The sequence below is a fragment of the Lepidochelys kempii genome, chromosome 5, assembly GCF_965140285.1.
Source record: "Lepidochelys kempii isolate rLepKem1 chromosome 5, rLepKem1.hap1, whole genome shotgun sequence".
Lineage (NCBI taxonomy): Eukaryota > Metazoa > Chordata > Testudines > Cheloniidae > Lepidochelys > Lepidochelys kempii.
Window position 1 is genome coordinate 2,089,861 of NC_136384.1, and position 27,468 is coordinate 2,117,328.

Below are 27,468 nucleotides of genomic sequence, written 5' to 3' on the forward strand. Positions count from 1 at the left end.
TGGTTTAATGATTGTTCCTTTAGATACCAAAAAACAATGAAAGCTGGAATTTGCTTTCAGTTCATCTGTCTGTGGCTGAAACACTATTGTAATACACTGAAGAGCAGCAGATCATTACATGGGGCTTTTTTCTAGTGGAGCACCGTGATAGGGTGTTCACCACACACCAGCCTGGAAGGGGTTAATTAATCAGGTAGGGCATAGGTGAGTGGAATTAGGTGGTCTAAGTAATCCCCTGAATGGTAACAACAGAGCCTAGCTGACAAGGAAGGAGGCGGGGTTAGGATAAAGCCAGGAGGCTGGCAACAGAAAGAGGCTGCAGAGTTGTAGTGTACAGTCACTCTATGGGAGTGGGGAGACATGTTTCAGGCCACAGAGTGCAGTTGTCTGCACTTACGCCCTGGGAGGAGGGCATTTGAGCTGGTACACCCAGAGAGGGGAGAGCCAGAAGCTGTAGGAAGGAGTCCAGGGAAGGAGCAACAGGGTCTAAGGGAAAGCAGGCCACCGATGCAGGTATAGGGTCCCTGTAATGGAACCTGGAGCAGTGAGCAGGCCTGGGTTCCCCTACCAACATCCTCGGGGCAGTGCATGAGGAGACTGCCTCAAACAGTCGGTATGGAAAGACACTGATACACTGGAAGGAAAAGACGAGGGCCAAGGACTGGCTGGAAGGCCAAGTCACGAAGACAGAGCATCCTGAGTCGCACAGAGTGCAGCGAGCAGTAAAAGTGGGGGGAACTGGACCTGGAAAGAGCTGATCACCACAGAAGCCAGCAGCACGCGCCACCTGCAGTGATTGGGCCCTGTGACAAGCCCTTACTCAAGAAGCTGCAACCGCTCCAAAGATGCCAGTCCAGTGCAAACACCACAGAACTGTGTAATTACACATATTCCTAAGGATTCTCATTATGGAGTGGCAATTTGTCAAAGTAAGGGAGAAAGGAATTAACTTGACTTCAGGAACAAATAATGACTAGCCAGCTTTTCCCAGGAAGAACAGACATGAAAGAGGTATTTCCCAAAAGACTGCTATGAAGTGGCCAGAGCAGAACACAGGAAGGTCTGCTCAAGCTGAGGGAGAACCCCATTCATAGGTTTCAAAGACAATTCATATACCACTTCATCCTACTGAAACACAGAAGGTAAAACCTTTCAGTTTCATCCAGAGGCAAACAGAATTGAAGGAAACGTTGCCACTGGGAAGAAAGTATCTTACTCCTTTCAGGCTAGCAGGTCATACGTTCTGTTGCTTCTACAGGCCAAGCTCATTGCACTCACCGGGGGCTCCTTGCATCCCTCCATTCTTCCCCACAAGCTCCCTGTGCATCACCCTCTCATCTTCTCTTTCAGGGACTCTCTGCAACCCTCCTACCGCCTCCCTCATGCCAGGGGCTTCTGTGTATCCCCTGTTCCTCCCTCCCCCAAAACCATTTATCTCCCATTGACAGGGGCTTTGTGGGCCCCCCAGACTCTCCATTCACCCCATGTTACCAGACATGGGCTCTGTATCCCCATGTCCATCTCCCACTATACCACTGTCCCCCAATTACAATGTGTGCTCCACCGTACCAGAGACAGATGCCATCAAATTGAGCGTAAGACCTCACAAGCTCAGCCACAACTCCAGACTAAATACACCCAAAGGAGTTTAAGAACTATAAATGAGAAGATCATTTCTTGCCAACAACTAATGCATCCAAGAGTGAGCCTATGCCACTGCAAATGAGAAATCAGAAAGAACTTGGAATTCCTGGAAAACCAATCTAGACCTGGATGATAAGACCAATGACCAAATCATGATGAACTGAACTGAGGGACACAGCTGAAACCTCTACTGTCTGACCCAACACCAGTACAACTAACAGGAGGCCTAGTCTCTAAAGAGAGAAAATATTTGCACCTTGACCTTTTTCTAGATATAGCAGGGCCCCTTGTTAGATGGATACTCTGCTTCACGTGTCATATGGTGGAAGTCACCACTCAAACTTACCAAAAAATCCATCTCTGGCCAAAGTGAGCAAAATCTCTCCAGATTTTTTGAGCTCCACAGGGATGAAGACAAACTTTTTAAAAAGTGAAAACGTTAAGGAATGAGGTGAATTAACACTCGTGAAAGCCAATGGAAGTTGCGTACCTAGCTCCCATTTCAGTCTTTGAATGTCTCCCCATAACGTATGAATGCCACAAATTCGTTTTCTTCTGGCCCTATAGATATACGACAGCAGAACAAGCAGGAGTGAAAATCAGGGGGACACAAGCAGTAAGCACACTGGGATGATAAACAAGAGTGTAAAAGGTCCAAAGAAGAAAACGAATAGATGCAATGATGAGACTAATGCTCGACATTCGGGGACATACAAGGGCTTTACATTCACAGTGCAGTTCTGAGGATTTTGGCTTTCCCCAAGGGAAAACAACTCGTTGCAACTTGGGCTGAGCGGTGGCTTTGACTTCACCCCAGCTCAGTCCCTCTGTCAACCATTGCACGGATACAGTGCAGAGCATGAGGAGCAGCTTTACAGCATCTTTCTCCAGCAGCACCGAGTGGCTCCAGGAAAGAGAAGTCAGTCTTAGTGAATGCGCCCTATTCTTTGCGTTGCTAAGCCATTGCCAGAATGTGTCCTCAGACCCCACTTCATCTGACCAAGAAGCTTTCAGAAGCCTGGTACTTTAAGACATATCTCCCACCCCAGTCCCCCAGTACAGTTAAAAGACTCAGTCTGAATGTGATGAAAGATGATCAAGGCAACACTAGAATGGTGAAGGGGCTCAAAGAGGGCAACAAATTCCAGCGGAGGAGAAATATTTTGGAACAGTCTTTCATCTACCAGGGCTCCCACAGAATGCACCCTGAGCCACGGTATCTGATTTCACATGAAACGTATCTGAAAATGCTTAAAGTTCTGTATTACCTGTGCTAACAATTAAATAAGAAAAGCAATGAGGTGAAATAATTGATACGTTACCTCATCAGTAAATGTAAAGAAATACCTGCTGAAATGCAGGACACTTTGTAACTGCAAGATTTTGACATGAACAAGAGAAAGGAATCTCATAGTTAAGGCTGCCATAGCAACCTCTGCCAGCACTCTTCTACATGCTGCAACATTGTTTCCTCCTGAGAATTTTTATAGAATCTTAAATATACTCATTGCTGAAAGGGTTTCAATAAAGACCCAAACGATGGGGTCTGAGTGGTGTGGAACAGCTACAGGCACTGTTGCTGGCAGTACCATCTCTGGAGACTGGCAGGCTACATTTTAATTGACAAAAAAAGGTTTAGGCTTTGATTAGACAGCGCTTGAGGGAGGCAACTTCGTATTTCTTTGCTTTTTTCTAACACCTCTTCTCTTCCAAAACTTGATTTTTCAATAAGTAATAGAAATTGCCACTTGTTTTAGAGTCATAATACGAATTACTTTTTAAAAAAATTACACAGCTCAGTGAGTCTGGATTCATGGCAGCAGCACTAAGTGCTGCTAAAAGAGAGAATAATCTGAAAACTCGTTCACCTGGAGGACATTACTGCTACTGAAGTGACAGAGAAGATGTGCACGGCACTTTACAGATGAATTTTAAAAAGGGAACATGCCCATAGCATTTATAATCAAAGTGAAAGAATGGTGGATGCTGCACAAAGTATGAGAAAGAGCAACATTATAAGTAAGGGATTGTGAGCGACAGTTTTATTATACACGTCAGTTCCTTTTTTAATAATAATAGTGTTTGTTACTGTATAAGAGCAAGAACTGCAGTGACTGTTACAGTTCCAAACTGTTTCTGTTCTAATCACCATTTGCAGTTCCTCAGCCCTTTCTGAAACATTTCGGGAGGACGTTTTCCAGGTCTGGGGTTTGCCCAAGAATGGATTTGTTTGGAAAAGGTGAAAAACAGTGCAGGACATTTTTGTGCACACAGACAAGCCAACCTCGTCTCCTACCCCCAACCTAGTGGCATGCCCACTGGACCATCCTCCCTATCTCTCGCATGTCCTCATTTTTGGGAACTTAACTCTGCAACCCTAATATTCTTTTAACATTGCTGTTTGTGTGAGGTTTAGAGGGAACAAAGATGGGAGTGGTAAAGCAATACATGTATTAAGAGGGTAAGGATGTCCTGCTCGTTAGTGGCCAAAAATGAGCAACTTGTAGACAAGAGTCAAAGGAACGGAGCTGTCACGGAGTTAAAAGATGGGAATGGGCTGAATGCCACTCACTAGGAAAGTGACAGGTTTGAGTTTTACCACTGCAACTCATGCCTGACCCTGAGTAAATAACAAATCCTAAAGTATACTTTCAGACCTGAGAATGCCTTTCCAAGACACAGCACAGGGCAAGAGGATGAGAAGGCTGCCCTGAGAAACAAGAGGAAAACCTTATTTATTCATATTCTCATGCAAAATTACTTCTACCGATATACAGTAGCAAGTGGGGCAGTCAAGTGTTTGAATACAAACAGCAGATTAAGTGGAATTAATTTCAGCAGCTCTCTTAGTTTCATAATCTTCATGTTAAAGTATATTGAATTTTTCACCAGACTGGATAAATCAGGTCCCTCAAACAGAGCTTAGGTAAAAATGACAACCTAGGAGCATTGTAATTGATCAGAGATGAAAGTTTTCTTTAAAGCAGACATACCTAAATCAGAACCCTAGTGACCAAGCACTACAACTGACAAGCCAGGTTGAAAGGAAATGACACTTAACAACTGAAACACAAGTATCAGGTTTTCCTGACTAGTCACCTAGGATTCCAGAATTTAGGAAGCTACTTACTGGGTCATTGAAACTACTTCTGAACATTCCAGTTACATCCAAGGTAGAATGTGCATGCAGTGCTTCCAAATAACCTAGATATATCTTTCAATGAGAGACAGAGGCACAGTCATGAAATGGTTAAAGGATGCTAAGTGTTCTGTTTCAAGTAAGAGAATTGTTACAGGCTGTACCTTTCTCCCATTTGCAGTCTAAATGACAGACTGGCTTCCATAAAGAGAGCAGAGGGAACAGTTTGAGTTCCCAGGCAGCCCCAGTGTTTCTGACAATAGCCACCAGAATGAAAGAGGAGAAATAAGATTTTTCTCAGAACTGGAATTGCTCACTGAAAGGGCATGGAACTGATTTTCCAGCTTGCTGTCAATGCGTGTGGAGAACTGTGTGGGTTACAAGGTCAATCACAGTTGGAGATGGTAGGTAATGCTGGGTAGTCCAAAATGATGCAATTAGGAGATGCAAACTTGTGTGTTAAACAGTACTTATCACAGCTGGAGGTAACGATCGGCACTAGCTCATATCCCTGGCCAAGCTCTAACCGGCTCAGTAATTCTTCCTGGGATTTATCCCACCCTCAAAATGGGCTGAGGGATTTATTCCTTTGCAAGGGAATTGAAATGAACACTTCATTACAATGAGGGGGTGGGGTTTAATAAATTATTAAGCCCACTTAAGACTGTCTAGATCAATTTAAGGGGACAAACAGCAGCCATTGCCATTTAGATGAATTATGAAAGAGAACATATAAAGTTGATGGAACATGCTTGCTTTTTAGCTCACCCTGCTAAGCCTCAGCCAAAAAGGATTTTAGTCCAAGAGTGCTCAAACTGAACAAGATTTATTTCTCAAGGTTTCTTCCTTTGTATGTAAAGATAAATAGCATTGCCAGTCCTTTTTAAGTCTGGAAGTTCATCTCAGAAAGGCTTTCTGCATTAGTAATAGTGAGTCGCCCATAAAAAAGGGGCAGAAATAGAAGGTGAGAAGATATCTGAAATTGTCACACCATCTGCTCTGATTCACAAGCCTGTACAGCATCCCTGATGCTTGCTTCATGCCAGTCATCTCCCCTTGCCAGCTCACAAGCTCTTCAACCCATGAAATTAGGCCAATGGCAAACATTTTCAGGTTTTCTGTGACTGGCATTCATAGAAGAATCTGAAACCATTAACTGAGTTACTCAAACCAGTTACTTTTCAAGTGATCAAATTAAAATAATTTTCTAATTTAAAAAAAAAAACAAAATAAAAAAACTTTCCCCTCAACTATTCCCTTAGTAAAGATCTTTGATGCCAAGTTCAAGCAGAAATATAAACCCTCCTAACTCAAAGATATTCAGAATAAACACTGACACAACCTTCAACTATACCAATGCTAAAGACTCCTTCAGTAAATGAGTATAGATAGTAAAAATATAAAGCGTATGAATACACACATTATGGAGTAGGTTCTCCTCTCAATGCACGTGTGTTTAACTCCTGTAAGCTTCTGTTGGTTCTACTGTATCAGCAGGGTAATATCACCAAAATATATTACATAAATAAAGAATATATATATATATATATATAATCAACTTAAAAATACACAGCAATTTTCCTTGGACCCAATAAACTTTAGTACTTGCTGGCAAATTGAAGTTTACATTTAGCAAATTCACCTGTTCCAATCACTTACCTTACTGCTTCAAACAAAAATAAAAGGTTAAATTAAAAGGAAATTCACTGAATTAATAGAAAACTATAAAGCACAACAGCATGTTCTGACAGAAGAAGCAAATCTGGAAGGATTTGTAATCTTGTTACAGGTTAGCCAGACAATGAACTTTCACAATGTAGATTATAAACACATAATTCTTGGTGTCCCGTCACAGGTTGCTGGGAAGGAGATGCTATTGTAAAAGGCATCTCAAATATCCTGTTCTACCTCAACCCTGGGATACGGAATAGTGTAAAGTTCAAGACATTTAAAAAATGCAGACAGCTGCTAAATATCCAAAGTGAAAAACAGAAGGCAACAAATGTAAAGCCACAAATCCACAGAATCCAGTCAGTTTCAAGGAGGATTCCTCAAAAGAAATTTCTTAGTTCAGCAACATAATTCATTTTTCCCTTTTCCAGCCAGCACCAAGTGCAGTCAAACTTCAACTGTATCTTCAGTTGTGACTCAACAGAAAATATTGTACTTAAAAGAGGCAGAGAGAAAGCTGTGCAGCAATTGCTACTTCTACTCCTCCTCTTCGGCTGCTTCCTGCCTAAAGCCTTACGCATAACACCCTACCCTCCCTCTCTCCCTCACACACCAACACTCCTGGACTTGAAATGATTCTTCATGTTATTATCCATTCAGAAGGAAATGGAAATTGATGGAACCAATCTGACAATAAACCAAATACACTCTTCTGGAATCATGAGAGCAGACAGCACAGCACGGCAGGCTGACACATACTGGAAAAGCTCTCAGGGTGAGTCTATGGTAGCTCTGTAAAACCCTGTGTGGGGGGAGATATGGGGGCTGGGGATAACTGCAATTACTTAATGGCAAGAAAATTTTTTCCCCAGATTATTTTTTTATTATTAGCAGCAGCATCTACTGTCCACCCACCCTAATTTAGCTGCAAGAGATGTCGTCACCCTTGGAAGGCAGCTCAGTCATAAAAATCATCTTACATCCTACAGCAGAGGACTGTATCAATTCTGTTAAAAGACTGAGGAATTCAGGACTCAAAAGACATGCATGTTGATCTCCTGCTTCCAAAAATAAAAATCACTTTGTTAAAACACACACATGCACACAATAGAAAGGACATGGGGGTGTAATATATACAACCATGATTTTCTTAATTTATTTTGAAACATCAAGACTTCTCTTCTACTCATTCCCCACTATAGAATAAAAAACCTAACTTTGTGAGAAGTGAAGTACTTAATTTAAAAGGTCTTCCTCAGACACTGACTTTGTTCCCCGCTGGTCTATTCAAAACACTGCTGCTAGCCTTTCCAGCCTACTGTTCTAGCCATTAATCCTACTCTTCCAATTCTTCCACTGGATCTCCCTTCTCCACCACATCCACTGAAAGCTCATGTTTATACTTTTAGGTACTTCACATTAGACCCTTCCTCTCTTGGTTCTGGTTCTCCACTGAGTGAGCAACACTCTTCAGAGCTTGGAGTATGGAGCAGGAGCTGTGTAGGTTTCCCCACGGCACTTCAGTTCTGATGAGGGAACAACTCACTGATGCAGCATCTGTAAAGTTCTTCACACGCTAAATGGTGAAGTTTTCAAAGTGACTTAGGAACTTTTGAAAATCTCAATCTTAGCCCCTCCTGTCTGCTCATCTTCTGTCTATTTACTTGGTCTTGAACCTTTTTGTATATTCACCCACGCACCTAATTCTTTTAGCTATTCCAGCCTTGAGCATTTACTTTACCAATTCTTCCACAAAAACCTGTGTGCTTTCTTCCATTGTGCTCCTTATTGCATGGAATAACTACCCAGACTAAGCCATAAAGCCCTGCCTTCTTCCAAGCCCAACACTTACACCTTACCTCATTGCCTACAGCAAAAATGTCAGCTGATCATGGCTGGACAGCAGGGATTCCGGACAACATCTGTTTTAGGAGAGTAAAATGAGATTCTGCAAATTTTGCACATAGCTGCTCTAGGTAGCCACATGTTCCTATCACTGTTACCCATACCCTTTCTCGCCCATTGCCTCTGTTTGTTCTCACCTGCTGCTTTTTGTAGGTGGGAATTTTGAGGCAGGAACCATGATGTTTCCTATGTAGAATCATAGAATATCAGGGTTGGAAGGGACCCCAGAAGGTCATCTAGTCCAACCCCCTGCTCAAAGCAGGACCAATTCCCAGTTAAATCATCCCAGCCAGGGCTTTGTCAAGCCTGACCTTAAAAACCTCTAAGGAAGGAGATTCTACCACCTCCCTAGGTAACGCATTCCAGTGTTTCACCACCCTCTTAGTGAAAAAGTTTTTCCTAATATCCAATCTAAACCTCCCCCACTGCAACTTGAGACCATTACTCCTCGTTCTGTCATCTGCTACCATTGAGAACAGTCTAGAGCCATCCTCTTTGGAACCCCCTTTCAGGTAGTTGAAAGCAGCTATCAAATCCCCCCTCATTCTTCTCTTCTGCAGGCTAAACAATCCCAGCTCCCTCAGCCTCTCCTCATAACTCATGTGTTCTAGAGCCCTAATCATTTTTGTTGCCCTTCGCTGGACTCTCTCCAATTTATCCACATCCTTCTTGAAGTGTGGGGCCCAAAACTGGACACAGTACTCCAGATGAGGCCTCACCAATGTCGAATAGAGGGGAACGATCACGTCCCCTCTATTCGTGCAGCACCAGGATAATAAGGCCCTGATCTGATTGATGCCACTGAGTTACACTGTAATAGAACTGATTAATACTAAATGCACCGAATACTGTGCTATGACTTTCAGATGAAGCTCGAAATCCATTTACCCATGCTGAAAACTACCTAGAGGAGTAAATAAAATGAAATACAATCCAAGATTTCTATAGCATTAACCATCTTCAAAGCTCGGCACACAAATCCAGGACAGAATGAAAATGTTTTCCCAGGGGAACAAGGCTACAATAACTAACCTGAAAGTATCACAATTGAGCATAATTTTCTCATTGACTGTTAGAAAATCTGTCCAGCGCCTGGCAAACATTTGTAAGACGGAGCCTTTCAGCATGCATGTCATTTCTTATTTCTTAAGACTCCAGCATAGGAGACCCGGTCCTAGTATTGTATAACTATTTAAATCAACCCAGGTTCAGATCTGATTCAGTCTTCACTGCCTAGTTGGCAGGAGCTGTCAGCACTCAAGAGGCAATATGAGAGAAGCATAATGGGAGACGACAACGTCCTTTTGGTCAGGGTTTGAGAGCTCTGAAGGGAGTGGGATAACTAGAAGGATGGTCTCTGCACCCTGAGCTTTCGAAGATTAGCATATGAAATAGAATTTCAGTGATGTTACATGGTTTAGGACTAACTAATGGACAGTGGGCAGCTGCCACCAGTTAACAGAAGACAAGAGAGTCCTTCAATGACTGCAGGGTGCTGAGGAATGAAATGACAGCAAATACTGAGACTCTAATGAGAGTTCCAGGGAACAGAGACAGATGTGAACCTCAGAACTGCAGACCGAAATCTTGAAACATGGCTATGAAATAATGGAAAAGAAGTTAATCGAGCAGCAGAAGAAACTATTCCTCCTTGAGAACCTGGGGAATGTCTCTGCCTAAAGCCTGGTTGGGTTTTTTATTTGTTGGAGGGTGGACATTGGCAGAAATAATACTTTCCACATAAGGCCAGACAGCTGCAACTCAGATCTGACTAAACAGCCCAGGAGACAGAATGGACTTTACATCCAGGCATTCAGTTATCAGGGTTCACTGCAGTCAGTTATTTACCTTCCTGCAGAAAAATTAAATTTCTACTTACTTTAAATAACTTTTTTTTTTACTTCACTGCTGGGCTAAAATTAAAACCTGAGCCAGTAGGGAATTATTAAAACTGATAAAACTGAATTGAGAAATCAAGGCCAAATGCTTTGATGTGTATTCAGTTTATATTATTCTATTTTTAAAAAAATTCTTGTTATCTTTCCATGTCATTCCAGCTTTCTGTAGAGTAAAGCACCGAATTACTTATAAACTTGTAAAGTAAGCAATTCCTCACATAATAACGTACTGCAGCGAAGGTTGTAGATGATACAGCAGTACAAGCATTCAGGTTTATCCTCTTCTCCACAGCCACAAGGAGACCATCTATCAGTGGCATCAGGGCCACAACCTAGTCTGAAGCCTGACCAAAAAGGGCTTGAATTGCTGGAACTTGGTAGTTACCTCCACAATGACTGCACAAGAAAAGGGAGGATGACTACAGAGGTTTGCAGTCATTTGCATGATCACAACCAAGGTGACATGGCTGCAGACTCTGTTTTTGTGAACTGCAGAACTAGAACACATCCTTTCTTCTCGCAATTGATTTTAAATAAATCACCAATGCTCCCCATTTTCCATTACAACCAACCAATAGCACCACAATAACCTCTTGCTGTAGGCATCTCAGAGATATCTTCAAATGAAAGAATAAGCCTCCCTTTCAAGCACTGTACGAAGCATCAATTCCTTTTTTCATCCAGGAAGCAAGGATGGATGCAGCACCAGTGTGTGGGCAAAAAAAGGAATATAAGGTATATATCATACGTATTGGACATATAGGAAACAGACATGCTGGCCACAATTTGACTTTGAAGCTTTAGTTCAGGGGTTCTCAAACTGGGGGTTGTGACCCCTTACGGGGTCGCAAGGGCATTACACGGGGCATCGTGAGCTGTCAGCCTCCACCCCCAACTCCACTTCACCTCCAGCATTTGCACTACAATCATATGTCCAGTTATCTTAGACCAAGAAAACCCTCCAGCGCACAGAAAACTCTGAAAACCACAGCTCAGCCTCCCTGAGCCACCAGCAGGAACAGCTGGCCATCTCTATTGCTCTTCCCCTGAGGCTCCAGTCGTCCTACCAATGGCCCCAGAACCCTCCCCTCCTAGCTGGCCTGTCACTGTCCAGTCAGCAGACTGACCCTCAGCAGATTCACCACACTGCCCTCTGATGACCTGTTAGCATTCAGCCATTTCATTGCAATACTTTTGCCGGCTGGGGTGCTTGTAGTCCTGTAGCAGTTCTAAAATTGCTGCTTAAATTACAATCAGTTTTCTATGATTCTATGGGCCAAGTAATGTCAGAGCTCGAGAGGCCGTCTAGTCCAGCCCCCTGTGCTGAGGCAGGACCAAGTAAATCTAGACCATGCCTGACAGGTGTTTGTCCAATCTGTCCTTAAAGCCCTTCTGTGACAGGGATTCCCCAGCTTCCCTTGGAAGCCTGTTCCAGAGCTTAACTACCCTGAGAATCAAAGTTTTTCCTACTGTCTAACCAAAATCTCCCTTCCTACAGATTAAGCTCATGACTTCCTGTCCTACCTTCAGTGGACATGGAGAACAATTGATCAGTGTCCTCTTTATAACAGCCCTTGACCTATTGAAAGACTTATCAGGTTCCCCACAGTCTCTTCTCAACACTAAAGAGGCCCAGTTTTTCTACCTTTCCTCATAGGTCAGGTGTTCTCAACCTTTTATCATTTTTGTTACTCTCCTCTAAACTCTCTCCAACCTGTCCACATCTTTCCTAAAGCATGATGCCCAGAACTGGACACAATACTCCACTCATTGGTGCCTAATAGAGCAGGAGAATTACTTCCCATATCTTACATACAACACTCCTGTTAATATACTCCAAAACGATATTTACCTTTTTCACAACTGCATCACACTGCTGGCCCATGTTCAAATTGAGTATGTTTAGGCACATAGACAGCAAGAGAGCAGTTAATGCAAGGAGAACTCTCCCTCTGCTGCTTCCTCTTTCAAATTACATCTCTCTCTCTCTCTTTTAGTGATATCTAATATGTAGTCTTGATACTTCATGAGATCAACATTTTAGCTACACACCTAATTATAAAATCAACTTCACTGACTGAAGCAAAAGTTTCTGGAGTAAATATACAGAGATGAGTGGGAGGAAGAAATGGAATTATAGTCCCATTTGAAGTAGTGAGTGCAGAGGGGCTCCTAAAAGCTTCGGGTGAATTCAGAAAATGTGCAAGTTTTACATGCTTTAACTAAAAAATTGTGAGTCACAGGAATCACAGAACAAAATTAAACAAATAAAAGGTCGAGTATATTCCCCTGACCAGGGCCATGTCCTTAGGACCAAGAAACATGGGCATAGTCAGCTCCAGATATCCTTCCTTACCTGCCTCATGTTAGAGAGACCAGGTGGGCCAGGATAGCATCTGTTATTGGACCAACTTCTGTTAGTGAAAGAGACAAGCTTTTGAGCTTACACGGAGCTCGAAAGCTTGTCTCTTTCACCAACAGAAGTTGGTCCAACAACAGACATTATTTCACGCACCCTGTGTCATATATCCTGGGTCCAACATGGCTACAATAAAACTGCATAACTCATTTTAGAAAACCGAACTGTATTTAGCAAACGTTAGCCAACGTGTTCATCAATGTATTTTTAAACACTACTTCACACATTGTGGACACAGTTGTGTTTAACAACATTTTAGCTGGTGGCAATCAACCCACGGGTCCCCCAGTTTTTCTGGTCTCAAAGGCTGATGGTTGTTTCACCTCTCAGGCCATATGTATGCTACAGGAACTACAGCGGCATGGCTAAGGCACCGTAGCTAGGCTGGCATAACCTATAGTGCAGACACAGCTTACAGTGATGGAAGGGGTTTTTGTGCCACTGTAGGACTGTCACCTCCCCAAGCAACAGTAGCTGGGTCAATGGAAGCATTCTTCCCGCGACCTAGCTATGTCTGCACCCTTCACTGTTTCACACCCCTGAGCGCTGTAGCTATGTCAATTTAAATTTTAAGCGTAGATCAGGCCTCAGGGATAGTCTGTGTGAAGTTCCTTAACAGCCTGAGACACAAACAGCCCAATTAAAAATGAAGTTTAAATGGGAGAGAGAAAATCAGATTAAAACAAAAGAAATCGTCTCCATGTAGTACCTAGTCTGACACTCTGCAAAAGCTAGGCGAGATAGGTATGATTTAAGATTAGTCACAGGAGATGCTTATCTCCTATTTCCCTTCTGAGCTTTGCAGCCTGTCCATGAGACAGCATCTGGTTTGGGGTCCTCTTTGGGGTCCCCTTAGTTGTACCATCCAAGTTACTATGACTTGCCCTCCAGTTCTTCCCCTAATATGGCATAACAAGTTTCAAAGCATTCTGCCCAGGCACATGGATCTTACAGCACTTAGAAAAATCAGATCTGAAGGAAACTGCTCCAACCTTACTTAGTGTTACTGCTGCTGTTTCCCCCATAACACAGTGATGATCCTTCAAGTCAACAGTTATTACACTGAATCTCTCCTTATCCCTTATAACAACGATCCGTGTCAGAAATACTTAAACTCTACTGCAACAAATAAGCTGACTTTTTAAAGCATGACCACTATATTCATCTAAACTCTGGCCCCCTGACATTAAGGAAGCGTAAAACATTTTCTTGAAAGTAGGCATATATTGTCTTATGTACTACAACCCACAAACTCTATATTAACTGGAGCAAATCCAAGTAATGCTTGGAACATTTTCTTTTGAGACTTTTGTTAATTACCTCACTTTTTCATATTTTAGTTCCAATAGTAATTTAGAAATAAATATTTTGAACTTGTTAAGATTGTAGGCTGGGAAAGTATACAAATATGAGAAAGTAACTTTGAGTGTAGTGGGAGGCTGTCTTCCTGAATTACAAAAATATTCTGGTTTCAGAGTAACAGCCGTGTTAGTCTGTATTCGCAAAAAGAAAAAGAGGACTTGTGGCACCTTAGAGACTAACCAATTTATTTGAGCATGAGCTTTCGTGAGCTACAGCTCACTTCATCGGATGCATACTGCGATGAAGTGAGCTGTAGCTCACGAAAGCTTATGCTCAAATAAATTGAAAAATATTCTGGGTTTAAGTACCCACAAGTCGTCATGGTACCATATAAAGCCTTCATTTTCAGGCATTTTGTCAAAAGCTAGGGTGTCAAGAGAAACTCAGCATGCAACATAAATACTTATTCTGCTCATAGGCAGCAGCAAAAATAGCAGAAATAAGGTGCCGGGTGCTGCCCAGAACATAAAGGAAGATAATGTCCAGGCTTGATTATTAAGTGTAAATTGTGGATAGAGTGAAGAAGCCAGGAAGAGGTAGAAGACAAAAAAAGAGCAGAAATACAGGGTGTAGCATAGTTTTGCAAAGACTTGAAGATTTATGGATAGGAACCTGGGAGGCAGTGACCATGAAATGGTCGAGTTCAGGATCCTAACACAAAGAAGAAAGGAGAGTAGCAGAATACAGACCCTGGACATCAGAAAAGCAGACTCTGACTCCCTCAGGGAACTGATGGGCAAGATCCCCCGGGAGAATAACATGAGGGGGAAAGGAGTCCAGGAGAGCTGGCTGTATTATAAAGAATCCTTATTGAGGTTACAGGGACAAACCATCCTGATGTGTAGAAAGAATAGTAAATATGGCAGGTGACCAGCTTGGCTTAACAGTGAAATCCTTGCTGCTCTTAAATACAAAAAAGAAGCTTACAAGAAGTGGAAGATTGGACAAATGACCAGGGATGAGTATAAAAATATTGCTCGGGCTTGCAGGAGTGAAATCAGGAAGGCCAAATCACACCTGGAGTTGCAGCTAGCGAGAGATGTTAAGAGTAACAAGAAGAGTTTCTTCAGGTATGTTAGCAACAAGAAGAAAATCAAGGGAAGTGTGGAGCCCCTTACTGAATGAGGGAGGTAACCTCATGACAGAGGATGTGGAAAAAACTAATGTACTCAATGCTTTTTTTGCCTATGTCTTCACCAACAAGGTTAGCTCCCAGGACTACTGGACAGCACAGCATGGGGAGGAGGTGACCAGCCCTCTGTGGAGAAAGGAGTGGTTCGGTGCTATTTAGAAAAGCTGGACGAGCACAAGTCCATGGGGCCGGATGCATTGCATCCGAGAGTGCTAAAGGAGTTGGCGGATGTGATTGCAGAGCCATTGGCCATTATCTTTGAAAACTCATGGCAATCGGGGGAGGTCCCAGATGACTGGAAAAAGGCTAATGTAGTGCCCATTTTTTAAAAAGTGAAGGAGGAGGATCCTGGAAACTACAGGCCAGTCAGCCTCACCTCAGTCCCTGGAAAAATCATGGAGCAGGTCCTCAAGGAATCAATTCTGAAGCACTTAGAGGAAAGGAAAGTGATCAGGAACAGTCAGCATGGATTCACCAAGGGCAAGTCATGCCTGACTAATCTAATTGCCTTCTATGAAGAGATAACTGGCTCTGTGGATGAAGAGAAAGCGGTGGACATGTTGTTCCTTGACTTTAGCAAAGCTTTTGACATGGTCTCCCACAGTATTCTTGCCAGCAAGTTAAAGAAGTATGGGCTGGATGAATGGACTATAAGGCGGATAGAAAGCTGGCTAGATTGTCGGGCTCAACGGGTAGTGATCAATGGCTCCATGTCTAGTTGGCAGCCGGTATCAAGTGGAGTGCCCCAGGGGTCGGTCCTGGGGCCGGTTTTGTTCAGTATCTTCATAAATGATCTGGAGGATGGTGTGGATTGCACCCTCAGCAAGTTTGCAGATGACACTAAACTGGGAGGAGTGGTAGATACGCTGAAGGGTAGGGATAGGATACAGAGGGCCCTAGACAAATTAGAGGATTGGGCCAAAAGAAATCTGATGAGGTTCAACAAGGACAAGTGCAGAGTCCTGCACTTCGGACAGAAGAATCCCATGCACCGCTACAGACTAGGGACCGAATGGCTCGGCAGCAGTTCTGCGAAAAGGACCTAGGGTTACAGTGGACGAGAAGCTGAATAGGAGTCAACAGTGTGCCCTTGTTGCCAAGAAGGCCAATGGCATTTTGGGATGTATAAGTAGGGGCATTGCCAGCAGATCGAGGGACGTGATCGTTCCCCTCTATTCGACATTGGTGAGGCCTCATCTGGAGTACTGTGTCCAGTTTTGGGCCCCACACTACAAGAAGGATGTGGAAAAATTGGAAAGAGTCCAGCGGAGGGCACCAAAAATGATTAGGGGACTGGAACACATGACTTATGAGGAGAGGCTGAGGGAACTGGGATTGTTTAGTCTGCAGAAGAGAAGAATGAGGGGGGATTTGATAGCTGCTTTCAACTACCTGAAAGGGAGTTCCAGAGATGATGGTTCTAGACTATTCTCAGTGGTAGAAGAGGACAGGACAAGGAGTAATGGTCTCAAGTTGCAGTGGGGGAGGTTTAGGTTGGATATTAGGAAAAACTTTTTCACTAAGAGGGTGGTGAAACACTGGAATGCGTTACCCTAGGGAAGTGGTGGAATCTCCTTCCTTAGATATTTTTAAGGTCAGGCTTGACAAAGCCCTGGCTGGGATGATTTAGTTGGGGATTGGACTAGATGACCTCCTGAGGTCCCTTCCAACCCTGATATTCTATGATTCTAAGAACTAGGGGTCACCAAATGAAATTAATAGGCAGCAGGTTTAAAACTAACAAAATAAATATTTCTTCACTCAACACAGTCAACCTGTGGAACTCCTTGTCAAATGACGTTGCAAAGATCAAGACTATAACAGGGTTCAAAAAGGAACTAGAAACATTAATGGAGGATAGGTCCCTGCCCTGCTAGGTGTCACTAGCCTCTGTTTGCCAGAAGCTGGGAATGGGCAACATGGGATGGATCACTTGATGATTTCCTCTGAAGCATTAGCCACTGTCGGAAGACAGTATACTGGGCTAGGTAGACCTTTGGTGTGGCCATTATGGCCTGACTGCCTGTTTACTCCAATGCCCTTCTCCCTAACTCCCAGTTTCCTCACCTCAAGCTCACTCTACACCTCTCCCTTATACCTTCCTCTTCTCACCTGTTCTGTCCTCCTCCCCCTCTTCCCCTCACCTGGTCCTTCTGTTCAGGTAATTTCCTCTGAACTAAACCCAACACCCCAAAAACAACAAAACTAACAATGTGCTACCATCACATTGATAGCTCAGCTTGTATATTTTATCCCTTTCTCCTATACCTTTGTCTTGTCTATTTGAACTGTAAGCTCTTCAGGACAGGGAATACTACTCCTCCTCGGTTTGTAAAGTGCCTAGCACAATGTGGTCTGACCTTGGCTGGTCCTTAGGCACTAAGACTGTAGTAAACATGATTAATAATAGCCTGTTCTCCAGGTGCAAGTTTTTGCAGTAAGTAACATGCACAGAAACCAGAAAAATACTTCTCTTGACTATTTAAATCCATTTACACAGTACTTGAAGGCTCCAGTTAGCTCCTGATTAAATGACAATCTTATGCAGTTACACAGGTTTCCACAGAAATATGCATGGCATCTCCCCCTACACATAATAAAATATGCTGTGTGACAAAATCCATATATACATATGGAAAACAGGAAAAATGGAGACAAACAGCACTAAGTGATAAAAAGACAATATATGCCAGAACAGTTTCCTGCCTTTGCTACGGCTTGTTTTTAAAACTGTAAGAATGACATTAAGGGTCCGTTAGTGCAATATTAATAGTTCATGCTCCTTCTGTGATCTCTCAAGTGCCACTTGTTAGACTTTTTGGGTGGGGGGGGGTTGTTTTTAAAGCCCGGTACTTTGAAAGTCAGGACCCACTGCTATCAGTGTAGTGCAGCTTTTCTTGTACAGATTGTTTCATCTATTTACAAAACTGGGAAACAGAACCCCCGACTCCTACACTAAGTCTTTTAAAAAAAGTGTTAAGTCTGGCTTTCCTGAAAGCCTACACTATTTTTAAAAGCTGGTTACGTGAGGATTTCTCATCACAACCCGTGTCTCCCACTCCACCCCAGTTCTGATGTAGAGTAACTAATCTATTCCACTACTGGATGGGTCTTTCAGCATCTCTAAAGAAGAACACCATGTGCACTATGTACAGGTGCTACACATAAATGCTCAACACACTGTGGACAGTCACTCCTCTGTTCTACTTCTCATTTAATTGTGGGTCTCTACCTATGGATTGTGCCACTATTTTCTTCTGCCCTTTTTTTTTTGGGGGGGGGGCGAGAATAATGGGAGAGAGGAGATTCTTAGACCTGAAGTTGGCAATGGTTGCTTCGTCCAATATTATAGGGATTTTCCACAGCCTGGGGGCTGCTGTAAAGAGGGCTTATTCCCATTATTAGATGTAGGCTCCATTAATCTTAAGGTAACATACAACTGCTCTAGTGGGCCCTAGAAAGAGGCAGGTCCTTGATATCTCCCCAATAAAGGCTTTCTATACCACTGCTGGAACCCTGAAGTGAATTAAGTACAGCCATAACTGCGCAGCCAATGCAGGTTGAAGAGCAGCAGCAGAATATGCTCGCTGCAGCTCATCCTTTCAAGGAGTTGCATTTGTGCACCTGCTGCAGTTTCTTCATGAATTTATCCAGACCAAGGCAAATAGTTATATATGCCCCTTCTGGAGGTGGACAACGCATGAACTACTGTGACCAGGTTGCTCGGGAGGAGTGGAGGACTCTTGCTGCAAGTCAGATTTGGAAGAAGGCACTTTTGGAGACAGTGTATAACTGGGAATCCAGAGACAGTAATGAGACATAAGGTGTCTAGTTCATATCATAAAGCCATCTATTTGACACAAATTGTCACTCTGTTCAGCAGCAAAAGACAAACAGCAGGGAGTAGTGCAGATCAGGAGTGAGATGGATTGGCAGAGCTGTATGGGGATGTCACTACAATCTTATGTGCTCTGGGGTAGAAACCTAATTCTCAACTTGAATTGGTTTCTTCTACTTTACTATCTAATGCACTGCGGTGTAGTAACAGACCTGCCCAGAGATCATGGAACATATTGTACTTGTGATCTAACATGGGGATTCACAACCTGGAGGCTGGGTCATAATCACCCTACATTTCTTTATAGCTAGACAAAGAGGGGCATTTCTGAAGCCTGTGTTATAATATGGGGTCACAATATGGGAAAGATTGAGAACCACTCATCTCAGCTATGCATAAATGTATTTTTAAGTATGTAAAAGATACAAGAATTCTAATGATGCAACCAATGTAAGAACATTTAATGGCATTATAATTTGGCTCAACCAATGTAAAGCATCCCATACATATGTGAAATTGGGGTGGGGGCGGCACTGTGATCCTGAAAAATTCCACAAACTTGAGAAAGGAAACTCAGAAGGATTTCCCACCATTTTATACAAGATTATCTGGGTCCTGCAGTTTTACAGGAAGCTAGAAACCAAAAGGTGGAACAACTTAATGGGAAAGTCATCTACCCAATATGTGAGTTCTCACACTTTTCAAAAAAAATAGTTATCTGCAGGATTTTCAGCAAAAAAAGCAAATATTTCCTACAAGATTTCATCAATACTTTATACTAGTTCAGCTCTAATGAGTAATTGCTAATTTAGGGTCAAATTTAGCTCTCATCACACCTGTGCAACCCAGATGATGATATGGTATGGGACAAAAGTGTCCAGCTCTATAATTTCAGGGTTGGTATTTTCTTTAGTAGGCCGTGAAAAGAAATCAAAATGGACTGTTAGTGTCCTACAATGTTTAGAGAAGCATACAGGAAATCATGTTAGCAATTAAGGTTTCTAGTTGTACTGGTCCTTGGGAAAAGCTTTCTAGCCAAAAAGCTACTTCCCAAGAGACTTACATAAGAACGGCCATACTGGGCCAGACCATAGATCCATCTAGCTCAGTATCCTGTCTTCTGGCAGTGAAATTTTCTCTTACTTTTCAATTTCTCTTTTCCAAAAAGGGCATGACTGCTGACTTTTCCTATCAGAGATTAGTCCAGCCAAAGCTATTCCAACTCATAACATATTAATGAATATGTAGAACTATTACCACTGTATACACATGGAAAATTATCCCTTTACTAGAGCTGTAATTCCATGAATGTTCTATGTAAATCAGGTTAAAAATTGGTGGTAAGTCTCTAAGAGAATCTTAATAAGGATGAGCAAACTTAATACAAATGGTATTCCCATATAAGAAGTGAGAGAGTAGATATTTGAATCGGTGGATATGCCACCCTTTGAGGTGCTGACAGGGGAGATGAAATTTATCTCTCCTCCAAGTAGAGTAAATCTGCTGATTCTCTCCTCATTGTAGAATGACTAGCAGTGAGAAGGAAATAATTAATCAATGCAGATTACTTAAGTACCATAGTAGAGCAACCTTTTGCTAAAGGCTGTGTCAGCAGACACAGTGATGAAACCACGTGGGGCTCTGTGAAGGCATATGGTGGGCTAAGTTTCTGCTTGGCGATTTCTTCTGCTATTGCACAAGACTGGTCTGCCCATTAGCTAGCTAGAGAACAATCTGGCAGAGTGTGGCTATAGTCTACATACATACTTATGTACCCTCCACTGCTTTAGTATCTGAGCACCTCCCAAGTATTTACGGATTTATCCTCACAACACTCCTATGAAGTATGGGATAGTATTCCCATTTGACATATGAGGATCTGAAGTACACAGAAATGAAATGTAACTTAAGTGTAATTGTAAATGCAAGTGCCTGAGATCATGCAGGTAGTCTGTAATAAGGTCAGAAACAATTCCTATCCTAACTGTTCTCTCCATTGTACCAATGGGATCTTTGAGGAAAGCAGGAAGTTAAAGCAGAGAAACTCTCTACAGATTTTTTCCCAGCATTGCATAATTTGATCTGTGATATTTCTCAGAAATGGAGGAAACCCTGCCAGATACAATATCTGGCAAACACAAAAGTCTTGCAGATGGAGATGAAATTCTCCATGTGACAACAAATCTATGGCAACCCTTAGGAAAAGTATATTTTCAGAACTGAAATATACAGAGCTTAAACTCACGTCTCTGTTACCATGTGGGATGCTTTGGGAAATGCACAGCTTAATCATCTTTGGGGTACTGGCCAAAGACATTTGCAAAGATTTTTTTTAAATGATCAAGCAGGAGTAAAATAGTAAAAATAAACCAAATTCCACTGAAACGATTAGAAGTCAGTACACTATGAATAGTCAGGAGCTTGGGAATTGGATATGGACAGTTTCACCTCTGGGTCACCAATTCAAATACAACCCAGATTGCTAATAATGGCAAGTAGTTGTCATTCAAAGCGCTGTTTGTTGACCTGTGGGTCTCAGTCCAGTTTCAAGTGGACAAGTGCTCAACTCAAAACATGTACCATCACAACTGGCACTAATTAGTACCCTGCCTACCATTCTTCACCAACGATGGGAAGTGCCAAAGAGACTGAACTTCCTACACAATCCTAGAAGGTGTCCTTCTGTTCCAGTACAGGAGAACAGTACAGGACAGAGTGGGTCTTTTTTACTAGTATGCACTAAAAATGTGACAACAGCATAGGAATGCAACTTCTGCCAAAAACTAAAACACAGCCCACAGCAGGTAGCAGAGAGGCAGCAGGTATTTGATCATTAATTTGCATCGCACCCCTGAGGAAATTCTGGCAACAAAATCTTTGGCTGAAATGCAGGACTATATTGGGAAACTAAGAAACATTTAGAGAATGCCTTCTGCTTAATTAACACATTAAATGGAATCTATAATTTATGAAACAAATTTAATAAAAGACTTCAACGGGTGTTTAGGGATATTCTTTATTTGAGGCAAGGTTTTCAAGATTTTTGAAAATGAGTACCTTAAGCTGAGCTCCCTAGTCCTCATTTAGGTGCCTAGAAAAGTGGCTCAATATTCAGAACTGCTGAATATCCAGCAAGAGAGACTGAACAAGACTGAACAAGTTGATCCTTATTAGATCAACAAAAAGGAAGAGGAGAACAGCCACTTAATCTGGGGGGAGGGTTTCTGCGATAGAAGCAATTATCAAGACAGACCATGCAGTTACATGACTATTAAAGAGAACAGAATTGCCTATATTTAATTGCTAAAGATGAAGATTTCAAATCAAAAGTTTGGAGAGAACTGCGTCTATGAGAAAAAAATTCAAGGGAAAACATGGCCTAAATGCCTAAAGTTGAGAACAAAAGTGAATGAATCAATGTATTTAACTTTTTACCTAAAGTACAGGAAGAAATTTCACACCACCTTCCCTATATCAAAGCAGTAATTGACTTTAAAAAAAAATGGACAAATGGCTTCTGGATAGCAATGTTTACAGTGCTTTCAGTACTCAGGAGTATGTCTATAGGGTCTTTAAATGTTTTTCTTTATTAAAAAGAAATAGAAATACTATTCTATACCTTTCTTAAATTTGCAGACTAACATAAGGGAAAAATCAGATTCAAATTTGCCTTAACTCAAAAGTTTCTTGGGCTCATCTACATTTGACAATTACTTTGGATTAAGGCAGGGAGTGAATTTAAAGCACAACAGTTTTCCAGAAGAGCTCCCTGTGAAGACACTCTTATTCCAGAATAAGTAACCACAATAGCTGTTCTTATTAATTTCCCTGTACAAACAAACCTGTGGTGTGAGAGTACGAGGATTCAGTCAGAGCCCTTGCTGGGCTAGAAACCATAGTTTTATTCTGGAATGATTCAAGTTAATTCTTTTTAGATGACTGCAGTAATCCAGGGACAAACCAGCTAAGAAATGGGGAAGTCACATTTTGACTCATCTGTAACTCTCCAGTCAAAGGAGTTCAACAAACCAACACACACAGAGGCAAACTCAATATACACTGGAAGAAGACATTTTAGTAATTTGCATATTCACAACTTACTGTACCTCTTTGTATCTATCAAATCTTACATTAAACTCTTATTATCTCACTGACTCATGATGCTGTAGGATGTATGTGTAACTCTCACACAAGGGCTAATATCTTCCTAGGTGGGAGGCGGGATTGATAACCGCATATGGCCCTTTCTATCTCTGAGTTAATGGTTCAAATTCCTACCCAGATGATTAGCAAACAAAAGTTACTACAACCAGTTTCAGTATCTGTAAGAGGAATTTGCCAGCTCAGGTCAATGGATAATGGACATGTGCTACTTTACAAAAAACAGAATTGTAATAATCAGCCATTGGCTTGTTTACCAATCACATTAGCTGAAAGTCAAAGCTCTGAATTGATATGGATACAGAATTTGCCTCTCACATCTGTAAGTGGTCCTTCCACATCAGGACAGAGATCCACTGGCACACAGTGATGTAAGGTAATCTCTATGGTACTTGGTATAGGCGCTACAATCCATTTCATTTTCTTCAGCAGGGATAATTTTGTCGTATTCTCCATACTCTGTGGCAGAACTAAATTGTTTTATTTTGTATCCAGGAAATATATACCACCTGACATCAGTTAAACAAAAGCGTCCTTTCTTCTCAACACCAGTGCCCAACAAGCCCTGCCAGTTTTATCCCTAAGTTTGATACATGTTCTTAAAAACCCAGTTTGCCCAATCCAAAATATGAACTTACTTCATTGACCTTAAAATAGTAAAAGCACCATCATTTGATGCATCATAGATCTCAAGAATTAGGTGGAAAAGGGATCTGGATTATGACTAAGGTGAGCCAAAAATGGAACTGTGAAGAACAAGACAAACAGCTCTTTTGTCTCCCAAGACACATACTTTAAACAGTTCCAAAAGAAACGAAGGAAACAGGTACAAATTCTACTAGCGGTACTCAACTGTATCCCATGCAGGACGTTATCAAAGTCTTCAAGCAGATATAATTGTAACACCCATACCATTACAAAGCAGACAGAGGAAAAGACCACATATAAAAGGAAGACATGAAGTGTGTGCTTCTGCTTGCAGGCAACAGCTTACCATCTGTAGAAACTGAATACACCATATATTCTCCGTGACTGGACACAGGATAAAATTGTGTAAAACTCATACCGAAAACTCTTTTTATGCTTTTCAAATCAGAATATTCCAAATGCAGAAGAAAACCTCCCAATCTGTTCCTTTTAAACTTCCAAACAACAACGTTAACAAAACAGTTACTTTTTCAGAGATGTCAGGATATACGACCCGTTAATATCAATTAAAGATTTACAAAGTGTTTGATGTAAAGCTTCTCAAGAAACAATTGTGCACTGTAAGAGAAACAATTGTACTGAGCTAACAAGAGATTCTGATAATAGTTTGAAAAACACATACACTCTGAATTTTGAACTGGTCAAAGTAAATAATCAATAATTCAGTCCCAAATTATCTAGCAGCCATGTCTGTTGGTTTCAAATACATTTTATACAAATTAGAAAGCACTTCCACAGATCCTGCATCTTTTTTCTGTGTTAAAATCCCTTCGGAAGTGCCCAGCTACTGACCTATCAGTCCTACTACAGCATTTGTTTCTAAGTGGCTCTAACACGCCAGGTCTCAGTACAATACACAGATTCCAGCTTTATATGATGTGTTTACTGAAATTTTGCTAGTATAAACTAAAACTATGAGGTGTCCCACAAAGAGTCTCCAGCCACAATCTAAAAAATTAGCAAGCACAGAAAAGGAGGAAAAAGTGAAGTAACATGTAACCTTACCTCCTGAAGCCGTAGTCGTATTTTGTTAATAGCTCGGAGCCAGCAAGCTCTTGCGGGAGAAAACAGTGGGGGTTCATTTTCATCAAGGTAACTTAAAACAAAGACATGAGAACAATTTTAGAAATAGAAAAACCACAAAGTGAAATACACTCATTCAAAATGTGGCAATATTGTTAAGGAACTGGAGAGCAAATGCAAATACAGATGAAGAGGCACATGAATATCCAGCACATTAGAAAGCCACATACAATCCCAAAGATACTCCTGTAAAGGAGATGCCAATCTAGGGCAGTTAGGGATAAGAGGCATTGGACTGAAATAGCAACTATGGGAAGGAGAAATTCCTAGCTTTGTAACAGCATATAACAACTATTCTGAGACTTGATGACTTTTATAAGATGAGAAACTCGTTCCTGGTCTTTTCGGGGGAGAAATTCCACATGTGAGGGAAAGAAATATTTTTGTAGCTTTAAAAGAATAACAGCCTCAAGTTGCTTAGAGATTTGCAATGTTAAAAGCAGTCCCAGCAGAAAGGGGATGTTCGTGGTCACATGATAAATGCAGTTTATCACATTGCTGCTGCTACCACCCCGACTGGTGGGGCGTGTGCACATCTGTCCTTCAAACACTCCAGCTGATAATACTCCTATACCACAACAACCCACCATGTACTTGTCTACGCACTCTCCCTTACCTCACATAGCACTAGTCCATCCTTTGTACATTTCCCATTTACATGGTGAGCATTAAGGGGAAGGCACCTGGTCTTTACCTGTCTGTACAGTGCCAGACACACATGACAACTGACAACAATGTAAACAGCAAATCATTTTTCTGGGGAAAGAATTTTGCTGATTTGTAACAGGAAAGCAGGATCAAGTCTGAAGGAGGTGAGTGAAGTTAGCCATAAGAGTTTTAGAAAAGTGCTCAAATAAATTGGTTCGTCTCTAAGGTGCCACAAGTACTCCTTTTCTTTTTGCGAATACAGACTAACACGGCTGTTACTCTGAAACCTTAGAAAAGTTTGGCGCTCTCTTGTTCACCAGTCTTTTTGTTGGTAGTGGTGATGTCTTTTTACGTCTCTGACATAAGAACTTGTCTACACAAAAATTGCACCTATTTACCTATACTAGTATAAAGGTGCTTATATCTGTACAGTTCATTCTTATTCATAGATTCACAGGTTCCACCTAGTTTGATCTCCTATATAAAACACAGGCTAGAGAACTTCCCCAAAATAATACCTAGAGCAGAGCTTTTAGAAAAACATTCCATTTTGATTTTAAAATTCCTAGTGATGGTAGATCCACCACAATCCTTGGTAAGTTGTTCCAATCGTTAATTAGTCTCACCGTTAAAAATTTACATCTTATTTCCAGAATGAATTTGTCTAGCTTCAACTTCCAGCATCTACATCACGTTATACCTTTCTCTGCTACACTGCAGAACCCATTATTCAGTATTTGTTCCCCACATAGGTACTTGTAGACTGTAATCAAGTCACCCCTTAACCTTCTCTACATTCAAGGGAGTAATTACACCGGAATAAAGCATCTTTATACCAGCATAACTGCATCCCCTCTAGGGTCTTGGACCAATTTAACTATTTTGGTAGGAAGTCACCCACCTAAGCAAAATAGTTAAGTTGGTACAAAACCTGTGTGTAGACCAGTCCTAAGCCTAGGATTATTTCTGCTTCAGCTGAAGTGAGATAAAGAAGGAAGGGCTGTCTTCACCACTGGCAAAAAGGTTGAAACATTACAATACAGGACCAATAGCAGAGGAATTATAGCAGTGAATCAGAGTAGAGAAATTTTCTTACTCATATGATGAATAGTGAGAAATAACCTACAATAATAATGCAAATCATTGTATTCTGACATGCTAATAATGGCAGTCAGATAGAGTACAAGGCAATTGCAATTGTACAGTTACTGAAAACTAACACTGATTATGCAAATGATGTTCCAAGCGTAGGAATTTTTATAGATAAACTCTACATTTCTTCCCTCTGAGTGGTCAAGACTATCTATCAATAATGATCAATTTATAATGGCATAAATGATCAAATCAGCCGCTCTTCAGCTTTCCAATAGGACAAGACACTTGTTCACAGCTGTGCTGGACTGCTAATTGTCGTCAGCAGTGTTAAGGCAGTTTAGCTTCCCAAATGCATGGAATATCTAACAGTCAGATGTGATGAACAACTGGTAAAACACCCTGAGGTCACTGTTAAGGTTCTGCATCCGAGTGCACATTTGATTAAGCTGATATATTGCTTTTTGATAGCTGTTGGAGACCGGAGTGAAAGGTTTAGGGAGCGTGATATCGGTAGTGTTGAATGAAATACGAAGGTGGGAAAAATGCCTGAACTTCTTATTTCCATTCCTTTCAGGTTTGGATGGATGACATGTGTCCTGCCACAAGGTTCACTGCCACTAAACAGGTTTGGTTTGCTAGTATGGGCATAAGCACACAGCTTTTCCAGTCAGTAGCAATCCAGCTGCTCCAGGCCTGCCTCTCATACCCCTCATCAAGAACGGAGGGAAAAAATACTGCAGATGAGTTGCTAGGTCACTGAAGGAG

At 41.7% G+C, this 27,468-nt stretch overlaps 1 protein-coding gene across 8 annotated transcripts in view; it reads right to left on the minus strand.

The window, feature by feature from the left end:
• The window catches only part of UNC13B (unc-13 homolog B), a 390,473-nt gene that overhangs the window by 194,127 nt on the left and 168,878 nt on the right, over positions 1-27,468 (minus strand). For all 8 annotated transcript variants that reach the window (XM_073343305.2, XM_073343304.2, XM_073343298.2 and 5 more), the window contains one exon: positions 24,883-24,973. In XM_073343305.2, coding sequence (XP_073199406.1) covers positions 24,883-24,973 — 91 coding nt within the window. The remainder of the gene's footprint in view (positions 1-24,882; positions 24,974-27,468) is intronic.